Source organism: Aquarana catesbeiana, linkage group LG12, assembly GCF_042186555.1.
Source record: "Aquarana catesbeiana isolate 2022-GZ linkage group LG12, ASM4218655v1, whole genome shotgun sequence".
Classification (NCBI taxonomy): domain Eukaryota; kingdom Metazoa; phylum Chordata; class Amphibia; order Anura; family Ranidae; genus Aquarana; species Aquarana catesbeiana.
Genome location: NC_133335.1, coordinates 26,908,711 through 26,933,409, shown reverse-complemented (window position 1 = coordinate 26,933,409; position 24,699 = coordinate 26,908,711). Strand labels below are relative to the sequence as shown.

Sequence of the window (24,699 nt, the reverse complement as noted above, 5' to 3'; positions counted from 1 at the left end):
TTCCCTCCACTGTGCAGCTCGTTTTACACAGTGGCCACGATCATCCTCTTCTGGGGTCCTTCTGCGGCTCCTACTTGCATCAGATACCCCCCTAGGACAGTGATGGCGAACTTTGGCACCCCAGATGTTTTGCAACTACATTTCCCATGATGCTCATGCACTCTGCAGTATAGTGGAGCATCATGGGAAATGTAGTTCCAAAACAACAGGGGTGCCAAGGTTCGCCATCACTGCCCTAGGAGAAGCGCTCTCCCAGGGGAGTTATCGTGCGGGCGCGCTCCCAAGTCCAGCATTTGCGTCCATAGACACGAATGCCGGCCCCTGCGTCATTGGATTTGATTGACAGCAGCGGGAGCCAATGGCTGCGCTGCTATCCATCTATCCAATCAAGAACCGGGACCCCATGCAGAGAGGGAAAGCGTGTCTCCGCCGAGGGAATTACGGGGCTCAGGTAAGTAAAACAGGGGCACTGGTCACTGCCAGAAGAAGTTTTTTCACCTGCATAGGATGCATTAAGGTGAAAAAACACAAACCTTTACAACCTCTGTAAGACTGGCCAAAAGGAGTCTGGTTGAAAAGAAGAAAAAAAAAAAAAAAAAAAAAAACACCTGGCCCGATTGCCCCATCCACACAATTGAGGTGAATGAGGGAATCCTCCCTCCTGTGTCTTTGTATTCGAACAATGGGGAGACTTACAATCAGAATACACTTAGAACTGCAGTCTATTGCCTTATCGAGCAGAAATTTTCCAACAGGGCTGTTGATGGATACTGTGCAACCAACCTAGCCATACGTGGACTTCAATTCATCAGGTTCCTCTTGAACCTCCTGAATTTTAATCCATGTACAGGCAGCTTAATAATTAAAATAGGCTGTAGTGGAGTCACCAGAATGTGTACAGAAAAGCGGTACCCCCCCCCCAACATATTTAAAACTCTTTCCACGCCCACCCGGCCTACAGAGGGCGACTGATAGCATACCTCCACTCCGTGTTATGCCTATTGAGTATTTCCAGAGCAAATCTTATCTCATTGTCATCTGGCAGCATTTTATGCACCTCTACCGATTTCTCTACTAAACCATGTCTAATTAGGTGCCTTGACTTTTTATTCAATAATATATCTTACCTGTTGTTATGAGGTTGTCGGCAGATGCAATACAAGGTGTTCGGGTCATAGATCTCAGCCTCTGGTCGTATTCTAGTGGATGCTTTTCTTACTGGTTTCTCCTCTTCTGTATTATCATGGCTCTGGGGTTCCTGCTTTATAATAGTGGCTAGCTGCTGAAGCAAAGCTGCGCGATTAGCACTCCTAGTACGAACAGAACCCTCTGTTTGTGGTGTGGGAACAGTCTGTACTGGACTGGGCTCAGTCACAGGAGTATCAGGACGTTTACTTCTGAGTCTGTTCTGGATCTCTTTCAGAGTCATGCCATCACTATCTGAGCTATCATCCTCTTCCTTCTTAATCTCACTTTTGATCTTTGAATCGATTTTAACATCAGGTGTGCTTTCCACGCTACCTTCTGACGCTGTTTCAACATCGGTCACTGGACACGACCTATCACTAGACTCTTCCAGAGCATTAGTCTTCCTGCCCCTGTTCCTTCTGACTGCTGTCAGGAACTCCTCCACTCTCTCTGTGCGCTTTGGTTGCCTCCCGCTGCGGCGGAGTGAAGGAGTGGACTGTGTGGATTCTGAAGCATCCATATCCACGTCACCGATTTGCTCACGCTTGGCAATTGTTGTCTTGCGAAAACCCCAAGTTTTCTTAAACTCTTTGCTTGTTGGTTTAATCGCTCTCAGTATTTCATCATCAATTTGATCTTGGTCATCCACAGACACTAATATAAGGAAAAGGCAAAATACATGGGGGAAATGCTTAGCAAAATAAGCTACTTTGTTATGAAAAAAGGTTTATAAGAATGTTTTCCACAGAAGACATTACATTAGGACATAAAAGATAAACAATGATACAGCAGCAATCATTAGTACAGACATTAAACCCCGTGCAAAAACAGTTTGAGTTCCCCCGAAGGTAGGGCTGGGCGATTTTCTAAAAAAGATTCACGATTCAACAGGAGTTTTCAGGCGAGGCCGCGGCTTCGGGCTAGTTCACGGCGTCCGGCCTCACGGACTAGGTCGAAGCCGCGGCCTCGCTCCTCAGGACCGGCGCGGTGAAATAAAACAATCGATTTGCTTAAATTTTGAATTGATTTTACCTCTCAACTCAATTCAAGATTTAAATCGATTTTTTCCCCAGCCCTACCTGAAGGTACACTTATCTGTTAAAGTAAATCCAGTGTACAGACTAAGGGCCAGTTCACACCACATGCAGTCAAGTGCGTTTTTTTTCTGCATCAAAAAAATGCATAGAAAGTAGGTTATATGGTTTTCAATGGCATAGTTCACATCAGTACAGTCAGTTTCAGGGCTTTCCAGAAAAGAAAAAAAGGGAAGCAGAACATGCTGCATTTTTCCCTTTGCATTAGGGATCAAATGAACCCGTGCGATATTGATCAGGGACAATGGAGAAAGCTGTGGGTGCTGCATGCTAAATTGGGAGACGACAATCTAATATCTACACCCTTCATTGTATTCTTCTGTTTTTAAATAAGCATTTTAGCAGCTGTAAGGAAATTTGCAAAAAGTTAATTAATTTTTAGCAAGGGGCATACATTCCACATGAATAATTATGCTGCCAAAAATAGTGTGTTATAAATTGCCTCAAGCAATGCTCCTGTTTCTTTTTGCTGGAGGTGGCCATTTTGCTGAAGCCCAGAGCCCCAGCTGTAAATCATAAAGCGGAACTAAACCCATCGAATTACCAGCTTCAAAAAACTGTTTGATTTGATTGTGTCCTCAACCAAACTGTCAAACCATCAAATGGCTGGTGTTAACACTGATCACACGCGCAGCACTATGGCAGTTGCAGTTCAAACAGAAGCAGTTTCCTCAGCTGTAAAGGATAGGAGGGTTTAATTCCTCTTTAAGGCTCTCAGCAGATCGGCCTCTACAAACTCAGCAGTGCCTAAAAATGCAGAGCAACTGAGCATGTGCAGAGCAGGGTGAGACAGTGTACATTACTGGATTATAAACAGCATAGGCACCTATTTTAAATGTTTACATAACTATACCTGCTAAACGGGCCAGCCTGAAGTGATCTAGCAGAACTTAATTTTCTGACTATGGAACCAAGTTCCACTTTAGGTACAATAGTGGGTACATGAAACACTGGCTAATAGCCTAGCAAAAAATCTAAACTAAAACATCTGCCAATGTGTATTTGCTGTCTGTGCCCCACTGATTTCCCCATACTGGGTACTTCTTTCTAAGACAGGACATAAACTGCCGCAAGGTTTCAGCATCTCTCCATCTCATGATCTCTAAACCAAAACTGATAAAACATTTTGGCTTCAGACATACAAAGGGGTCCATTTTATTGTAAACCACAAAAGTACTTTTGGTCCACAAATTTCTCAAGAAGACGTTTCCTTTAGCATTGGCTCCACTCCCTCACTGCCATCTTTGTTACTCTGGAATGTGTGTGGGGGTGCCAAAGGGTGCTTTGCCAGGCCATTAACTCCCAGCAGAGCCCTGCTTGCTATGGGGACACTCAGCAGGGGGGAGAAGCACTGGCGGGGGACTACAGAAGAGAAGGATCGGGACTACTCTTTGAAAAACCCCTGCACAAAGCAGCTAAGTATAATTTTTAATATTTTTTATTTTTTGTACGATCACTTCAAACTGCTGACAACTTTCAAACTGGGAAAACTATATGTATAGCTACTAAATGTGTACCAATGCCTAAACATAACCCTGCAGTAGCAAACATTTATTCTCAAACACACTAACTATATGTCATCAAAATAAACTGTAACAAAGGGGAATAAGACTCCGTTCATTCATTATGCTATCAAATTCCACATTAACCTATTATCAAGGTCAAAGTGAATTAAATGTTTTGAACTCTGTTAGTGTTATGGTCCAATTTAGGAACCAACTACAAGAACTAGGTGCTGGTGCAACAGTAGTTCTACAATTTAAAGCCTTTCAGTCATTTTTTTCAACTTTCCATCTATTAAATCTTCTGCCCTTGTTGTTTTAACTTTGGATAGAAAAAATTTTTTTTTCTGCCAGTAAATCCCTTATACAGCCCACTTCCTGTTTTTGTCTGGTCATTCGCCTAGACGTATCACATCACACACAGCTTTCTCTCTCTCCCAGGAAGGGAGGGGGATGAGTCATAAGAGGGCCAATGAGAGCAGCACAGCTGCAGAGCTGGAGGTGTGCCTCTGTGTAAATCCAGGAAGTGAACAGACAGCAGAGTGTGTGTGTGTGTGTGTATGTGTATATATACATACATACATATATATATATATATATATATATATATATATATATATATATATATATATATATATATATATATATACACACACACACACACACACACACACATATATATATATATATATATATATATATATACATATATACACACACACACACACAGTGGTTGGATGGAAGATTCGAAATAGTAAAGATGTTTTTATTATAAATTATGTGAGCAGACTGCAGTTCCTCTTTAAAAAGTTTGAATTAAAACCTTCCAGTCACTTTAGTAGGGAACGTAAACGGGAAACTAAACGGCATACAAGTATACAAACATTTTATGGGAACAGACTTGACAAGTACAGCAACAAGAAAATTGAATTATTTCTGAATAAAACAAGAAAATGCATATGGCCAAGTTGGCATGATCTCAGCATCACCTCTGAAGGCAGCAAAGCAACAGACTAGGCCCGGATGTTCATTTCCTTTAAGGCCAGAAGCAGAAATTTGGAAATTTTAAAAAAGGTAGACTGTCCCACTTTCTACTTAAAAAAAAAAAAAAAAAAAATATTCCAGCAGATGTATCAAGGTACACGTTCTAAGCAGAAAATCAGAATTTGATTAATACCAATGGTGCAATCTTTTTTCCCCCTAAAATAAATCCAAAGTAATAGGACATACTGGGGCAAATACATTATAGTATAAATCAACCTACAGCCATTATACTACAGATTTCCACTGTTCTAATAAGGCTAAACTTTACACAACACATCACTGGTACCAGTAACATTTAGAAACTCCGCTCATGCACATTAAGCCCCGTTCACACCGACGCGACTTGTTCCAAATCACATGACATAAACCACACCCCACTGTTTAGGTCACAGCGAATATGAAAGGTTCTCGCACTACCTAAACTTCTGTAAAATGAAGTCGCAGTGAAATCTGCAGTGCCCATCGCACTGATGTGTGGCTTTGAAAACCTGCTATAGTAGCACCTTTTCAAAGTCGCACAGGTGTGAACAGGAAGGGGCTAAAGCAAACCTAATATTTCAAAACAATCATTGTTTTGTTTGACTTTTAGGGTTGGTTTACACTTGTGGTTGGGAGGCACTAAAACCACGTTATATAGTTACATTTTTACCGCTCGCCCTTTGGCTGCAAAGGCAGTGGCCGGGGGTTGTACACGGCTGTGGCAGCAATTATAGTCCATACTGCGGCAGTACCCAAACAGGACATATTCAAGTGGATGGGGCTTAGCTGCAACTGAGTGCAATCCAAACGTTTGTAATATTAAGGGGTTAATATAGGGAGTGAGGAGACGATATATCACCTCCTCACCTACCGTCAAACACCACTGAAAAGTGATCTGAGTACAGATCACTTTTAAGAAGAGGGGCAGCCCTTGCCACAATCGTAAGGTTGGCCGTACATTATCCAATTTTCTTGTACGATTTTAAAGCTGCACCAGCGTGAACGGGGGCCCAAGACATTCCTCATGTTGATGAGCAACACAAAAATTCATTCATAAAGGTCCAATAGTATACATAAACAGCAACAGGGAGAATACGAGCATCATGACTGCACAATCCCTTCTGTATTCACTAAGGACAACATTCACTGGGTTTGATTTTTGTTCTTATTCTACATGTGCAAGGGTCAAGGAATCTATGTGCAAGATCCTGGACATACACCAGTCAAAGTGGCAACAAATTTATAAGCAATTTAATCCGTCAGTTAGCAGTGATCACCGAACTGCGCCAAGGGGCCGGATGTGGCCCTTTGCTTGCCTTTATCTAGCCCTTGGGGCACCATTCCACCAACTGACACCAATGATGGAGCACCATTCCCCTTACTGGCACCATCAATGGGGCACTATTCCTCCTATTAAAACCAATGATGGGGCAATGATGCCGGTGTTTTTTTCTACCCTCACTGGCCATAGTTTGTCCCCCCTAAAGCCTTAAGGACAGTAAACTGGCTCTTTGCTTATAAAGTTTGGAGGAGACATGTAGAGTATCATGCATCCAACTCTCAACTCATATACACTCCAGGCCAACAGGACCCATTTTCTATCCCCCACAAAGGAGTATGCCTTTGTTCCACTTTTCAGTAATGAATGTATAATGAGGAGCAAGTGGTATATATTAAAAGGGGTTTTTGTTTTATTTAAATAACAAACATGTCATACTTGCCTCCACTGTGCAGTTCGTTTTTGCACAGTGGCCCTGATGCACCTATTCTAGGGGCCGCGGCGGCGCTGGTAGCTCCTCCCCGCAAGAAGTGAAGTGCTCTCCTTGGTGGACACCCAGGCGGGCATGCTCCCAAGTCCTGCTTCTGCGTGTATTTACACAGAAAACGGGACTTGGCCCCGTGCCAATGGCTGCGCTGCCATCAATCTATCCAATCAAGAGCTGAGACGACAAGAAGAGGGGTAGAGCATGTCTCTGCCGTGGGAAAGAACGGGCTCAGGTGAGTAAAACGGGGGGGGGGGGGGGGGGGTTGGTGGTTTGATCAGAGTCAGAAGAGAAAACAGGAGGGTTTACAACCCCTTTAATGGTGCACCGAAATCCAATGGAGAGATAGATAGATATATCTCTATCTATAATTAGATTTGACTTAATAGATTTTGAAACTTTTTTTGCGCTAAAGAAATGCGTCCTTTTATGTATGTCTTCGCACTGGTCCCTTACGCTTCCATTGCGATGTAATGCACCTCCCCATTGAAATGCATCAAAAAATGCACCCATATTGCATTTTTGATGCCATTATCGCCACCTTTTTTCTCACATAACCCTATTTTCGGCCAATATATTGGTGCATCATAATACACACACATATACATATATACATACATATACACACACACATATAGATAGAGAGAGATAGAGAGAGATAGAGAGAGAGAGAGATATAATATATATATATATATATATATATATATATATATATATATATATATATATATATATATATATATATATATATCTCTCTCTCTATCATATATATATATATATATATATATATATATATATATATATATATATATATATATATATATATATATATATATATATACATACATACATACATACACACACACACACACACAAATATAGTCCCAAAAGGGACAGTTCACAAGCTCTTTAAACACTTTGCACAGAGGAGAAACGCTGAATAAAATAACACAATTTGATCTCCACTCCATAGAACCTCAAATAGGTTTTGTGGTTTGTCCTCCATAAAGGATTACACCTTTATGAGCCTAACCACAATGTTTCCAACAATATTGCAGAACGAGGTTATTAGTTCTCCATCACACTCACTCCTGGAGTTTTGCAGAAACCCACTACAGTCTATTTAACATTGTTTTCTATGGGTTACGTTCACATCTGTGTATTTTAGGGAAACGGCCAGGGACCTTTCTGGTTCCATAGACTTCAATGGATCAAAAATGTGTATTAAAAAATACAAAATGCACCTGGAATATGCAAACTGCAACCTGCATAGGTGTGAACCAGGCCTTACGCTGGTGTGTCCCCACCAGAAGGAAAGGATCCTGCTGGAATAGCTCTTATGACCATACACTAAACAATCTGATTTTACAATCTCCTTTAGATCTACCATTAAGTATAAGGGCCCACCTAAATTTGATATATAATTGATTGGTTTGTCCCCGTACTACATATACATTATAGTGTATAGCCAGCTTAAGGGTCTGTTATTCAGGGCAGCAAACAGATTTAAATAGGTCTGTAACAGATTTATCACAGGAGAGGAGGCAGATTTTCATCATACAGACTCAAATCAGACTGACAATTAAAGTGGTCAAAGGCAGGTTTTGGTTTGTTATACTTCTGGTCCAGAGCAGAAGAATAAAAAAAAACAAGATAAAAAAATAAAAAAAGGATGAACGAAAGCAATCTAATGTAACAAATCTGTCATGCGGCTCTGGTTTACATCACCTGGTTGTGTACCAGTCTAGCCAAGTAAAAATCAAATTACAAAAGCAGCAGCTGCTTTCATTCTCATAATAAAAACGCATGCAAAAAATTTACCAGGCAACCAAAAAAAAATTGAAACTTTGAAAAAAAAGCATCAAAAACAAAAAGCATACCACCATAAAATACAATACACAATATATACAAACATTTATCCCATTCAAAAAAAATTCAACAGCCTGTAAACGTTCATTGCAAAGTAATAAACCACCAAACATTAACCAAATAACGTATCCAAATAGAAAAAGGGTAAAGGGCATTGGAGCTGACCTTGCAAGAAAATGCAAGGCCTGCTTTAAAGGGAGAAGTTCACCTTTCATAACATGTTACACCCATATTCAGGGTGTACCGTGTAACATGTCATGAAAGGACCAGCCCCAGCTCTGACAGCTAGCAGGGATCATCTCCCCCGGCAGCTGTCAAAATCTTATAACAAATTGAATTTGGGGGGAAAATTTTTTTTTTTTCTTTAAAAACACCCACGTAACTCATTTACAGCCTTACAGCTGATCGCGTGTGCAATGCTTTACAGGCTCATGCAACAAAAAAATAAATGCACATTTTTTTACCTGCAAAAAAAATTTATATATTTTTTGTTGCAGGAGCCTATAAAGCATTGGCACCTGCAATCAGCAGATCACTGATTTTTTGTAAAAAGGTGAGCTTATGCTTTAAGGACCAACTGCAGGAACCCTAAAAAACCTTCCCTTGCAGTGGGGCTGCGATTTACTTATCTAATCCTCCTCTTCCCCGGCAGACGACACTCCCCTATGCTATAGCATCTTCATGTCCAATACAGAGGACCTTGGACCACCAGAGAGCAGAGAAAGAAAGGCCGAAGAGACAGGTCTAGCAGTACAATAAGAGCCTGTGGGAGATGAGGTTAGGATAGGCAAAACTGCCTTACCAATTTCCCTAGACCTAAATAATCAGTTAGGACCCTTTCACACTTGTGCAACTTCAAAGCCGTGCGATTTTACCGCGATTTCGTGGCCGTGATTTTGGAGCAGACGACTTTGCCACAACTTTAGCATTAACCATTCTCAGCTTGTGCTTACAAAGTCGTACTGAAATCGTGTCTATATTATTCAGGTACGATTTGCATGCTACTTGAGGGTTTAACATTGAGGTCTATGGACATCAACTCGTATGGAAGTTGGACCAAAGTAGTGCAGGGTCTACTTTGAAGTCGGCACGACTTAAAGTCGTGCCAATATGAATGGTAGTCATTGAAAATCATGGAGAATGACTTGCAGTACAAAATCATGGGACAAGTTGTATAAGTGAAAGGGGCCTTAAAGTGGAACAAAAAATAAATAAATAAACAAACACCCCCCCCACAACGAACAGGCAGGGTCTTTACTATCTGCAGAGGAGACACGCAATTTCTCTTCTGCAATAAAGTACTCCTACCTGCCGATTCACAATTCCTGGCACAATACACACTGAGCTGGGCCCAAGAAGCAATTTACATGTCGGCATACTGCTGGGATAACATGCATGCGAGTGACGTCATCCCATAGCAAACAAAACAGCTGAAGATCAGCACCCAGAATAACCTGGGGAGAGAGGAGGCCGACGAGGAACATAATGGGCATCGAACCGCTGGAACCAAGGTAAGTATATGAGCCTTTAGTTCCGTTTTACCACACACTGCAGCACGGCTCTAGAGGGGGGATTTTAGGTTTCCTAGAGTACAGTTTTTAATAACAGCCCCTAGCACGACACACAAAGATAACTTAAAAATAATGCCAATTTAAAAAAAAAATAAAAAATCCCACACCTCAGACACAACTTCCTTGAGCGTTTTTACCATGCCTCACCACCTCCTTCTGGGTTATCACAGGATGTCAAGCATCCAGTTTTTCTGCAAGGCAGAGGTAATAAAAACAGATGCGTCTCATATATGCTCAATTTTCCATAATGCTGTTTTTTAAGGGCCTGTTTAACTTGATGTTTTGAATCCCCCCCCCCCCCCCCCCAACACATTTACATAATGAGACTAGTTCACATTACTGCAATGCAGTTTGCTTGGGGGGGGAATAAAAAAAAAAATTAAAAAAAAAGGTACTGCTTTTTATAAAACAAAAAAACAATGCATTGCAAGGAAATAATCCAACATGATGCTACACATGTACAAAATGCATGCCAACCCATAAAAAACAAACAAAAAAAAAAAAACAAACACAACAAAACACACACCTTTAAAAAAAAAAAAATGCATGCCAAAGCATGTAAATGTGATTAAAATCAGCACAAGGAAAATAAAAGATTGTGGTGTGAATGGGACCCAAAAATGTATTATTGCAAAGGTAAGTTAATATGGGGAATAAAAATCACAGTGCAAAACAATGAGGCCATTCCAAGGGCCATATATTGGAGAAAAACAAGAAAAAAATTAAATAAAAAAATGCCAAGAGGATTGCTGCACTTAATTAAAAAAAAACTGAAAATTGCAAGCATGATAGTGTTCCATGTACAAGAGTTTTGGGCTTCTTGTTAACACCCTTCTTCAGGTAGAAATAAAATTATATATTTACCATAAGCAGTTTCATGGAGGACTATAAAAAGAACACTTGTCGGGTATCCATCAAGTAAGCAGAATAAAAGAAACTAAATGATGCTCAGTAGTCTGAGGTTTATGTAGATTATGGAAATGACTATACAATGTGTCCCAGTGCCCTCACTAGTTACACCCAAGCACTATTGTAATACAAAACCAGGTGTAAACAAGGACAATTCCCAACTCTTTCATTGCTTTGCTGCCATGATGCAGCCCTACATAAAAGGACAATGACATTCCTTACAAACCAGACATGGGTGGACAAATTAAATTACATTGCAGGAGCAAAGTCTTATTTAAAGGTACTTTTCGAAAAATAAACAGTTTGCCTCCGTTTTGAATCACAAAAAAAAGTGTCCAGTACAGATACAAACATCTTTCCTTTGTCACAAATTATACAATTGTCACTTCCAAATTAAAAAAGTGAGCATTGCAGCAGCTGAGGTTCAATTAAACACTTTTGACACAAATGATCAGCAAATCTGAGCAATTTGCAAATCAAAGTTGGGAATATTTTTATTTTACAAATGGTACGCTGGCCACCTTGTTTTAGTTATTTGTCCAGCCCTGTCAAACCTAAAATTATTAATTAATATACACTTTTTAACATTCTTAATGATTCTATAAGAATACATAAACTATCATACCAGGAGAACTGCTCTCCAAGATTTCAAGGTTGATTTCAGTTTCAAATGCCACGGAAGAAGACAGAGCCCTTGGCACTTCCTCCATTGCAGGTGATGCTTTTGCTCCCACACTGCAATTCTGAAAATAAATATGCAGGTTTGTAAGAGCAGCAGTAGCCAAACCTTACAGAGCAAGCGTCAAGCCAGCAGCTGCAGAAGTGAGCGCAGAGTGTGTCTGACTGTACACAGGAGTAAGAGGGCCTGGGCTTTATATTGAATGGGTCCTTTCAATCCACCTCTAGATTGAGATATAGCAAGGAACTAATCATCAAGGAAAAAAAGCTGACCCCAGGCAATCCTTGCTTCATCCACCAAGCATATCTGTCAATCAGGGCAGACTTCTACCCATAACTACCTATGCAAAACCTCACAGCTGTACTTAAACCGGTTGTATACCCGCACAAAAAAAAGGGGGGGGGGGGGAGATTAAAATTAAAAACATGTAAGGCAAAGGCATAATGAGCTAGTATGCACACCGCATACTAGCTCATTATGAAATACTTACCTTAGAATGAGGTCCCCACATCGCATCCCGGTCAACACCGAGGGAGGTGACATTTTCCCCTCAGCATTTCTTCCGGGTTTGCATGCGCGCAGGAGTTCTCAGTTTCGGTACGATGCGCCGAACCTTCACTGCGCATGCGCCGCTGACGTCAGCGGCTGCATGCAAGGTGAAGGTCTCCTAAACCTTTATGGTTACATTCATTCTACCAACAGGTAAGCCTTATTATAGGCTTACCTGTAGGTACAAATTACCTACAAAAGGGTATACAACCACTTTAAAAGGTTACAAGAGGAAGTAAAACTTCCTCTGCAGACATGTACCTATAGGTAGGCCTATAATAAGGCTAACCTATAGATGGTGTAAATATCCCGTTTAGGAGGTATTTACATTACATGCAGCCAGTGACATCACTGGCACATGGGCTCTGAAGGAACAGCAACAGGTGCCGTTCCTTCTGAGCTCTGTGCCTTGAACAGCAGCTCCCGCACACATGCGCTGGAGGGACGTCATCCATGGCTCCGGCCAATCACAGTGCAGGAGCCCGGAAGAAACTGCGGGAAAATATCAGCCATCTCAGCGGTGTGCGGGTGCCTCTGAAAAAGCTTTGTTCTAAGGTAAGCATTTCATAATGAGCTAGTATGCGATGCAAAATAGCTCATTATGTCTTTGTCTTGCAGGTTTCTTCTTGTTTTTTCAAAAGTGTTTACAACCTCTTTAAGGTCACCTTATCAAAAAATAAATAAAAATAATAAATGCACATCTTTTTGCAGGTAAAAAAAAAAAATTGTGCATGTATTTTTTTTTTTTTTTTTTTTTATTGGGAGCCTGCAAAGCATTGCGCCCATGATCAGCAGGTAGTGGGTGCTATGCAGGGCTCTTGCAGACTGTGTGTAAGCTGTCTGATCATACCTCATAGGAGCAGTTACACACCGACAGAAACTTTCAATAAACTTTCATTGAGAACGACAACCCAACAGCCTTTGTAGTTTCCGATTCACAGAATACTGTGAATGAGTGACACGGTTAGGTGGAGTACCTGCCCTTCTTAAAAGCCATCTGCAGGTGGATCGCTTTTCAGAGGTTTTTGACAGTCAGTGAGGTGGTGATATATCACCTCCTCACCCCGTGTTAACCCCACCATACCACACTACCTCAATTAGAAACGTTTGGATTGGATGCAGTTGCAGCTGAGCTCCATCCCCTTAAAAGGAGAATATGGGTTTCTTCTTTTTAATTTTTTTTTTTTGTGCAAATTTATACTAACCTTGGAGGATGCAGCATGGGTCCAATGATGAATCTGTCCCCCAGCACCTCCACACGGGTTTTCACAGCTCCGTGAGCAGAGAGCTGTAGACTGTCAGTCACAGTTCTTTGCTTTTCTCGCTCATTGAAGTGCTGAGCTGTGGAGGGGCGGGGAGCGAACGTCTCAGGCTCTCAGCAGCTCAGCAAAGAGCAGACTTCAGTCGGGTCACACGAGTGCAAAACAAATTTCACTCCTGTGATTTATAGGAGAAGCACAGCCAAACAAGCTTTAGCTGGACTTCTTTAAATATATGTCCTGCTAGATTGGCACTATTGTGGTATGGGATATAATTCCTGCCACAGCCATGTGTACAACCCTGACCACTTCCTTTGCACCTAAAGGGGGAGCAGTAACAAAGAAGCTATAGAGCATGGTTTTAGTGCACCTCAACCACAAGTGTAAAACCCTAAAAGGCCATACAAAATCAAGGCTGTTTTGAAAAATTAGGTCTGCTTTAGCCCCCATTCACATCAGTGCGGCTTTGAAATTGCGCTACTTTGGCTTGATTTCAAAGCCGCACATCAGTGAGATCTGCACTGCTGATTTCATTGTGGCTTGCAACTTAATTTAATAGAAGTCTATGCAAGTTGCAATAAAATAAATAGGGTAAAAAAGCAGTGCAGGAACCTTTTTCATAATTGCTGTGATATGAACAGTTCCATTGCCGGCAATGGGATGCGACTTGTCGTGATTTGGAAGTCAAATCGCACCAGTGTGAACAGGGGCTTAGAATCCACACAACACTGTACTGCAATGTATGCGCTCGTCTTTCTGTTTAACAGCCAAGTCAAAACGAATGGGCTGGAATGCATGCAGAAATGGGACAGGCTGGATTTTAATGCAGTGCAGAGGCCACATGTGGTTGTCCCTTTGGAACACAAAGTAAAGGGAAATCTCCACAACAGGACACATCACAAAACTATAGGGGGTTAACCCTTCCCTGCTGCCATGGCCTGCTGAACCTCAGCATGCAAGACTTCTAAAACTGCTGGAAAAATGGACAGTATGACACATGGAAGTTCTGACACTGGGGACACTGGTTTGGCTAAAAATTGGGTTTCTAATTATATTGTACTCAAACTTTGTGAGGGTGGCAAGGTGGCTGAGAGAGGGTTAGTTCAAAAATGATTAGTTGCCCTTTAACATGAAAGAAAAAAAAACCCACAAACACTATTTAATGAGTAGCATGTTTCATGATGGCAGCAATACAAAAGAAAAAAGAAGAACAAACAGCCATGTGACTGGTTTTGAAGGACATCAATTTCTGTTATGTTGGATTTGTGGCTTAATAAGTGTAACTTGTATTCAAAAGCTTTAATTTTGGTGGGGGTGATGCTTTAATCGTGACCAAAAGTGTTAAGATCACAATAGAGATACAGTCAAACACAAATGCACTTCCCCTGTGCCTCTGCAAAAAAAAAAAAAAAAAAAGCAAAGCCAGCAAACTAAGCACATACTAAACAAATGCGTACAAAATGTTACCTGTATTGCTATCCTTAATCCATCATTTGAGTCCTGGAGAATTGCAGAGGTTACTCAATCCAAAGCTGAAACTTGAATAGAGTGTCTTTGGAAACTCATGCTCTTTCATTCAATTCGGGAACTGGCAACGCCCCCTTCTGGGAGTGGTCCTACAAGGAGCAAACAAAAGAAAAGCAATTGAAAGGAATGTACAGTATGGATTAACCAGTTCAAGTCCAGAAAATGTTTTGTCAGATATAAAAATCTTAATTTTTGGCAATAAAATTACATAAACCCCCGAGAACATTATATATTTTCTGAAAGCAGAGACCATGTAGAGCAAAAAGGTGATGGTTGCAAATTTCTGTTTCAGATGAGATTTGTACTTGATTTGATTGTAGCCGTATTAGTGCAATTGTGACAGAGAAAATTGAGTACTGTCCGTGATACTTTTTTTATTGGCACTAACATACAATTTTTCAGGACAAGCTTTTGGGGTATGTCCCCTTCTTCAAGGTCCAAGCAGTCACTGCTTGGACCTTGAAGAAGGGGACATACCCCGAAAGCTTGTCCTGAAAAATTTTATGTTAGTGCAAATAAAAAAAGTATCACGGACAGTACTCAATTTTCAGATGAGATTTGTGAAAGTGTTTATTAAAATTTTATTTGGTTCAAATATAAAAGATGAGGATGCGTTGAGTAAATTGAAACAAAACATTCCATGTTTTAAAATAGCGTGTGCCTGCTATAGGGCCAAAAACTATGCTGCCCAAACATCACCATAAGTGACGCTTTGAAAGCTCATCAGTATAGGGTTAGCTGTAGCTCTTGTGCTAGAATTATTGTTCGCATTCTGACTTTGTGGCGATATTTCACACGTGTAGTGCAAACCATGGTTTACATACGTGTGCGCACCCTAGGCTTGCGTTAAATTTTTTTATTTTTACTTAATTGCTACAAGGGGTTAATAAATTGCATATAAATGGATATTAGGGGTCTAATAGAGGTTAATAAATTGGAAAAGGGGACAGTATGGTCTAATAGACCCCAATGTCCCCCCTGCCCTTCACACCATCTAACCAAGCAAAGATCGGCTTGGTTAGACGTGTCCTCTGGCTGTGCTGGCCAGGAAAGGGTGCACTTGAAACCAGAAGTGACATCACTTCCAGTTTGAATGTTTGCATGTGAGATCGAGGCATGGTCTTGTGCTAACAGCTATCCCTCTCCACCCCCCTCCCCCGCCAGCTATTGTGTTCCCGGGCACCTGTAAGCGCGGGGGGGGGGGGGGTGCCACCATGCTCCTGGCTGTGTGAAAGTGATTGGCGGCTATGGAACAAACACGCACAGGCTGATGGCTGCTTCTGCAACTATCAGCTTGTGAATAATGTGTAAGTTACACAGGAGAACTCTCAGCACACAGCATGGGATGAGAAATATTACACCCATAGAAGTGTCTCATTCTGCAGCACCTTAACCACTTGCCGCCCGCCATATAGCAAAATGACGGCGGCAAACGGGGGGGTGCCACCATGCTCCTGGCTGTGTGAAAGTGATTGGCGGCTATGGAACAAACACGCACAGGCTGATGGCTGCTTCTGCAACTATCAGCTTGTGAATAAAGGTTCACTCTTTGGGCATACATAGAGCTAAACTGGTTATGCAAGTCTTTATGGGCAGGATCAAGAAATGCATTTGTTAGCCATTTTTTATTACTCAAGTAAAGTGAAATTCTGTAAAATGAATCTTCCACTTGCCAATAGTACACAGTAAACCACATGCTCAGTTTGTAAAGTTATAAACAATCCCACCAACTCTATAAAGTCTAGGGACAGCTTGAGCAGGAAGCAAATCCTGCACATGTATAGGGCAAACATGTCTGCAACAATGTATATTTTAGGCCTCAAACAGAAAATAAGGGCCATGAGACGGGAAGTATCAGGGTAAATCTGCGACAGGGACCACTGGTATGTGCAATTAGCTGCAACCAGGAAGCCTGTTAACATCGACAGCCTCCATAGCGGTTCTCACTGTACTGCGCATGGAGTGGTTTTAGTCTTTGTAGGACAGATGCGCAGCCCGAGACGCAAAGTGTCTGCATCTTCTGCCCCTAATCACACCAAGTGGTAGAATGTGAACAGCCGCAGAGCCAGGAAATCGATCAGTATAAGCTCCTTGGCCACACTGATACTTGCTGCACCATGGTCCTAATCAATTATGCAATAAAGTTGAAGAACTGTAAACTGCATGTAGCTGGTACATTAGTGCATCAATGGGCATTGTGATGCGTTGCAGCACAGGTGCACGGGGGTGTTATTCCACAACGCAATAGTGCATATGCAGTAATGCGATTAAAAAGCAGTGCTTTAAAGAACTTGTTTAAAATTTAACATAGGTTGCTTTTCAAACTGAGTGCACACGATTAGCTTTAGGGCCGGTTCACACCATTAATAACACAGGCATGTGCTATGCATTCCTGTGCGATTCACTTGTGATCCCGGTGCAGTGTAATTTTAACCCATTCATTTAAATGAGCTGAAATCACAACAAAAGTAGCGCATGTAATACTTTACAAAACGCAGAGCAACCAGATCACATGGCATGTCTGTACCATGCAAACTGGTGCAGGCAAATGCACTGCATCAACACCCACTGCCGATCACAAGGGCGGTGCGTTTTGAAAACGGTGTGGGAAACACATGAGAACGTGGGTTTTTAGCTCAGAGTTCTGGTGTGAACTGGTCCTTACAGTATGAACACCTCACCTCACAAAATGACACCCGTATTGGATGAAAATAGCAGCTTACACAGGCAGGGCATTTTTTGGGACAGTTCTACAGCAAAAAACAGATATGAATCTCATCTTTTACAACATATCTACACCACTGAGACAGCACACAGCTATTGCAGAGAGTCACACACTATACCAGGGGTAAGCAACCTTTTGAGCACAGTGTGCCAAAAAATGTTTTCTAAGAAATTGAGCGTGACGATTTTATAACAAAAAAATGTCAACTTCACACTCTCAATCACAAAAAGGATTTTTTATAAAGTAAATGCTGTAAACTACTTGAGTATTGGTGACAAATTAACATCCTGCACTCTCACGCCTCAGATCTGCCCCAATTCTTGGAACTCCACACCTCAGATCAATGTAGCCCCCCCACACACACACAGCTGCCCCACCACTGTAACCCCCTGCTCATCTGCCCCACCACTGAACCATCTTCTCATCTGTCCCATCACTGTACCCCCTGCTCATCTGTCCCACCAATGCACCTCCTTTCAGATCTACCCCACCGCTTTACTACTCTTCTGTCCCACCACTCAACCCCCTTTCTCATCTGCCCCATAACTGTATGCCCCTGCTCTTCTGTCCCACTGCTGAACCCCCTTATCTCTTCCACCACTGTACCTCCCCGCACATCTGCCTCACTGCTGTACCCTCCTGCTCTTCTGCCCCATCTCTGAACCCCTCCTGCTCATTTTCCCCACCGATGTACCCTCTTCTTATCTATGATATGCAGAGTGGTGAAAGATAGCAGAGATGAGGGAGGTGTCATCCCAGTAGGCACTGTATATTTTTCTAAAGGTAAGCCCCCATCCCAATTTTTGCCAAACCTAAGCACCCCCTGAAGGAGTGCGATTCCTCTAGCGGCACTTTTTTCACGGGGTTACCTCTAATAAAGTAGAACTTCTACTACTTTCTACATTATTAGAGGTAACAGTCCCGCTAGAGGAATCGCACTCCTTCAGGGGGTGCTTAGGTTTGGAAAGATAGCAGAGATGAGACACATCTACCTGTCCTGGCACACTCATCCTACTGATCCACTTCTCGCATCCAGCCCACGGGCTTGTATGTGATGTCACATACCAGCATCTGGAATGGATGTGCAACGATGAGCTCAGGTCAGGGGCATTTTCTGAAAGCAGTGGGCCTGTGTGCAGATCATAAGTTGGGCGCCCCGCAACTGAGAAAAAGTGCGGCGCAGCAAAAGTTGGGTGTGGATTTCATTGCACTGAATACTGGCTGTGGCTTAAAGGGACGGGCCGGGTGCTGGGGTTCAGTAGTAAGGTTCAGGAATATTGTCAACAATGTTCCCAGAAGCTCAACAGTAATTCCAAAAAGCTAGAGAACCAAACAATGTTTCTCATATTTTACAATGGGGGGGGGGCACAGTGCCTCCCCCTCAGTGCAGGTGTGGGGAATTCTGAAATTGGAATGCATTATTGTCTTATGGACACTTCCCTGCGCTGCTCTGGTGATGGGAAGGAAGTCGAGTGCCGGTAAAAGAGGCTTCGCGCGTCGCTTGCAGCACCCGTGCCGGGGGTTACCTACCCCTGTACTATACACATCTAACTGCTCTACTGGATAACAAAGCCTGGTGGGTGACGCTCACTGCATAATAGAACCTGATTTTTTTTCGGTCTCCACATAATGTGAATGATAACAACTCTGCACACCTGGCAGAGGTTTCGTAGCATAATGAACAGTAAATATTTTTCCATCAATGCCTGTAGGGTTCTAATAGAACAGCCATGTTAACTCCTCTTTAAAGCTGTTGCTGCAAAAAAAAAAAAAAAAGGGGGGGGGGCTAACTGCAAAGACATTACATACACACTACTCCTGTGATCACACCGCCCATCCCTTCAGCAGTGAGAGGATTAACCACTTCAATGCCAGGCACTTATACACCTTACTGCCCAGACCAATTTTCAGCTTTCAGTGCTGTCACAGTTTGAATTGCACGATCATGCAACACTGTACCCAAACTAAATTTTTAACATTTTGTTCCCACAGATAGAGCTTTCTTTTGGTGGTATTTGATCACCACTGCGTTTTTTTTGCTAAACAAATAAAAAAAGACCAAAAATTATGAAAAAAATAAAAAAGTTTTGCTTTTGATTCTGTTAAAAAAAATTTGTAAATAAGTTTTCTCTTTCAATGATAAGGCGGCACTGACAGGCACTACCGATGAGGTGGCACCAATGAGCGGGCACTGATATGCAGCACTGATGGGCACTCATGGGTGGCACTGATTGGCACTGAAAGGTGGCACTGATAGGAATCCCTGGTGGCACTGGCAGTGGTAGGCATTGGAGTGGGCACATATTGGTATTTCCCTGGGGGTCTAGGGGCATACCTGGTGGTCCTGGGTAGGATACGAGAGGGGGCTGTGCTGATAAACAATCAGCACAGACCCCCCCCCCGTCAGGAGAGCAGCCGATCGGCTCTCCTCTACTCGCGTCTGTCAGACGCGAGTGAGGAAAAGCCGATCACCGGCTCTTCCTATTTACATCGTGATCAGCCGTGATTGGACACAGCTGATCACGTGGTAAAGAGTCTCCGTCAGAGACTCTTTACCTAGATCGGTGTTGCAGGGTGTCAGACTGACACCCCGCAACAACGATCACCGCGATGCGCGCCCCGGGGGCGCAGCGGTTCATTATCCTGATCACATCATATGACATCCAGTCAGGATAATGAAACCACTTTGCCGCCGTCATTTTGCTATATGGCGGGCGGCAAGTGGTTAAGGTGCTGCAGAATAAGACACTTCTATGGGTGTAATATTTCTCATCCCATGCTGTGTGCTGAGAGTTCTCCTGTGTAACTTACATCATGTCTGCCACCATAGGTCATTGGGCTAATCATAAATCACAATGGCAGAAGTGATGGAGTCTGCAGGTTTCTCTTCACTACAACAAAGGTGGGTAACTTTGGCAGCAGGACAGGCAAGTATTTATTGTAGTCTTTGCAGGAAGCACATTATTACAAACCTGTAATGGGAGTCCATTTTTTTTTCTTCTTGGGCTCTTTTTTAATGCACATACAGGCTCTGCATGTCATTTACAAATTGAGCCTATGTAAACAAAGGTCTTTCACCGATGAGAGGGAACTTTTCACAGCTCTCTCCAGTTACCACAAATAAAGGTTTACTTCAATCCTGGATTGCACAAATACAGCTATACACCATCAGAGAGCCAGCCTCTTTCTTCATGGGCACCAGAGAAATGGTGGTTTAGGGAAGTCTATTCCTCCCCTCCCAATAGCTCTATGGTGGCTATAACATACAAGGCCATCCACAACATCGCTCCCAGCTACATCATCAACCTCATCTGCAGATATCACCCAAATCGTCCTCTCCGCTCCTCCCAGGACCTCCTGCTCTCTAGCTCCCATGCTCATCTTCAGGACTTCTCCAGAGCCTCTCCCAACCTCTGGAACTCCCTGCCCCAGTACGTCCGATCAGTCCCTAACCTGTCCACCTTTAGGAGATCCCTGAAAACTCACTTGTTCAGGGAAGCCTATCCCACACCCATCAAATCATTCCCTGCATCTATTATCTTTTGTACCACCACCCCCTCCGTTTAGAATGTAAGCTCTATGAGCAGAGCCCTCCTGTCCCTTCTGTATTGCACTGTAATTGTGCTGTCCCCCCTCTACATTGTAAAGCGCTGCGTAAACTGTTGGCGCTACATAAATCGTGAATAATAATGTCTGGAGCTACATTTTAAAACTTCTGCATGGGTTTGTTCAAATTCAACAGCACAATGACCAAGTATAAGGAAGAGACGTTTTGTGATTAGTGTTCATGTCTCCAATGAGTCTCCATCATACCAGCCTTTACTACATAAGGCTCCTTCCACATGGGCGCCGCTGTGTAGCGGATTCTGTTTGCTCGGCGGGCTCCGCTGATCCCCGCTGAGCAGGCAGATGACAGGTCCAGGTCCACTGTACAGAGCGGACATGAACACATTCCCATTCTCCTCTAGGAAGAAATAGTTTCTCCACTGACATCCGCTGCTCCATAGGGAAGACTGGGAGGTCCGCCTGAAAACCTGACAGACAGACCTGATCGGACACAGCGCCTGTGAAAGGCCCCTAAGGTCTCTTTCACACGGACTGTCCGTTCAGGTCTGCCTGTCAGGTTTTTAGGCGGACCTGAACGGACACTCCATAGACCTCTTTGGAGCTGCGGATGTCAGCGGTGACATGTCCGCTGACATCCGACCCGCTCTGATCCAAAAAAGCGTGACAGAGGAAAAACCTACTTTTCCATCCGTCTGTGGATCGGATCGGGTGACGACGGACTCTACGGTCCATCCTCATCCGATCCCCCAAAGAGGAGAGCGGCGCTCTGACAGGTCCGTCCCTGCACAGTTTGCAGAGACGGACCTGTCATCTTCCTGCTCAGCGGGGATCAACGGAGCAATCCCCACTGAGCAGATCGGGCTCCCTACACGTCCATGTGAAGGAGCCCTAAATGTGTTGCAAGCAAAATCATTCAGCAACATCGAAGATAGAATGTATAGACACTGCATATATATTTTAATTCCAACAACAAAAAACATAATTTACCTTTCAGACTATAAGCTCTCATGAGCAGGGCCTTTCTAAAGCTGACCATACATGGTTACGTTTTTCATTGAGCCAGCGGACTGAATGAAAAAAACCTGAAAAGATTCCCCCATCCACACATCCGCCTCTGTTAGAAAACACAGATCAATGATGCAGCCACTGATCGGGTGGCTTTTATCCGACAGGGCGGCTGAATACAAGTCAAATTGGTAGATCAACTTCTGTTCAACTGCAGTGGCCACACATAGATCGGAATTCGGTAGGTCATGCATCCATCTATAGTCACCTTAATCTTCTTAGGCTCGATTCACAATGCTTTTGAGCGTTTCTGCGGGGCTTTTTTTTTGTGGGGGTGGATGGTTGGACAGAATTATAAAAAATGCTAAATTGTTGTAAAAACACACTACATGCTTTTCTGAAGCTTCCCCATTAAAATCTATTGAACCAAAAAAAAAAAAAAAGCACAGTTGTGTTTACAAAAAAGTCTCTGACCTATTCCAAAGGCACAAAAATGCATTGATGTGAAGATGTTTTATAAGAACTCGTTTAAAAAAAAAAAAAAAAGTCCAAGTCCTGCATTTCTGCAAAAAGCATGAAAAAACGCACTGGTGTGCATGGAGCCCAAAACTATATAGTATTGCACATGCAAATGTTGTAAAGTGCTGGACAATCTGATGGCACTATAACTCCGGTAATATATATTGCAGTTCATCAGTCCCTAAAAGTGGTGGCTGCATTCAGGAATTGGGACACTGACTGAAAATATAGCAGGCTGGGTGGAAAACACAGAAGATGATTTATAAATAATGGACATAGCCATTTGCCCAGTAAACGTGCATGTACATTCATGCTTTCTGAATGTGGTAAAAAATTAGACATATCCTGCGCTTTTCAACTGCAAATTGATGATTTCAAATAAAAAAAGGACTGTATAGTACTTGGCTCCTTCTAGTGGCCAAAGGCCTCATGCACACTGCAGCTCAAAGAAGCTTCTCCTACAGGTGTTAAACCCCAAACCATTATTTATTTATTTTTGTTCTGCCTGTAAACATCCCCTCACTAAACCCCCACAAATGCCTATAGTGTGCACGGACACACAGGCTAACATGGAGGGGAGCTAAAAGGCAGAGAAAAGTAAAAGCTCACATGTAGGAGAAGATGATTCGAGCTGTAGTGTGCATGAGGGCTTAGAGAGCTGGTGGGCCTATAAGACCAGAGAGAATTATAGAGCCACCATAGAAGTGGAATCTCTAAACATCCCTTACAATTAGGGTTTTACAGCTGGCCTGGCAAGCCTTTAGAAACTGGATCTACCTGCAGAACCCTTAACTCAAAATTCATGCTTACACGGGACTCCTTTACCCTTGGCTGAGACCCCTTTGTGCAGAAAATGGGTGTGGCAATAGGATGGGAATTTGCAACACAATATGCAAATCTTTTATGGCAAAACTGGAAGAATACTCGTCTAGGTTTCCCTGTAAGTGCCCAGGCGTATTTATTACTACCACAACATCATCATGATTATCTGGACCACAAGCAAAGAGGACCTTTGCCATTCCCCATTACTAACAAAAAATAAAATAAATAATATTCAGTTTCTTGGACACTACAATATCCAAGGGAACAGTCTACAAATCTCCAAACTGACCCAAACACCTAAGGAACATCAGCTTTCATCCCAGTCAAAAAACAAAACAAAATCTACACTCTGGTCACGAGGCACAACTGGATCTCTTCCCAAGAACCAAGACAACCACCTCAGAGCATTCCTAAAACAAGGATACAAGACTGCAACTACCTACATTCAAATAAAAAGAAATCTGTATTTCCAAAGCCAAACATCCGAGTTACAAACAGATCCTGAGCCTAGGTTCACACATATGCAATCTCAGACCTTGCATGCGATTCGCAACCGCACTGAGGGTGCCAATCGCATGCAATGTCTGTGCGACACGAGTTAAGCCATACACTTGTATGGCTGAACTCGCATTAGATTTGCAGAAAAAAAAAAGTGCAGGGACTTTTTTCCCGCACTGAAATCACATCACATGGGTGTTCTCACCTATGCAATCCAATTCCTGTGCGACTTCACGGTTTGCACTGTAATCTGTGAACTGATCTAGGGGTGTCATTAACATTGTATTGACACCCGCAGAGGGCAGCGTGAAATGCCTGCAGGAGAGATGCGATGTGGGAACCGGCGCTGTAATCGTGAACCTAGGCTAAAGGAAAATGGATTCTCACTTACGATCATCCATAATCCACATCTGCAAGTTCTACACATATTATAGCAAAAGAACTGCAGCCCCTCAGTCACAGAGAACATGGACTGAGAAACTTCCTGAGCCCACTTTCCAAGCATATTGACAGACAACTTATTGTGAGAAGCTCACTGGACACACACGGGGGGGGGGGGGTTGATTTACTAAAAGTGCAAAATCTGGTGCAGAAACCAATCAGCTTCCACTTTTTTTGTCAAAGCCTAAA

The 24,699-nt window shown here is 42.7% G+C and overlaps 1 protein-coding gene across 3 annotated transcripts in view; it reads right to left on the bottom strand.

Moving 5' to 3' along the window:
• DIDO1 (death inducer-obliterator 1) overlaps positions 1-24,699 on the bottom strand; it is a 91,989-nt gene that overhangs the window by 53,867 nt on the left and 13,423 nt on the right. For 2 of the 3 annotated variants that reach the window (XM_073607474.1, XM_073607475.1), the window contains exons 2-4: positions 14,874-15,022; positions 11,545-11,662; positions 1,128-1,842 (exon numbers count right to left, since the gene is read on the bottom strand). In XM_073607474.1, the coding sequence (XP_073463575.1) occupies positions 1,128-1,842; positions 11,545-11,629 (800 nt within the window). In that variant the 5' untranslated portion in view covers positions 11,630-11,662; positions 14,874-15,022. The remainder of the gene's footprint in view (positions 1-1,127; positions 1,843-11,544; positions 11,663-14,873; positions 15,023-24,699) is intronic. The other variant, XM_073607476.1, reaches the window with a different exon arrangement.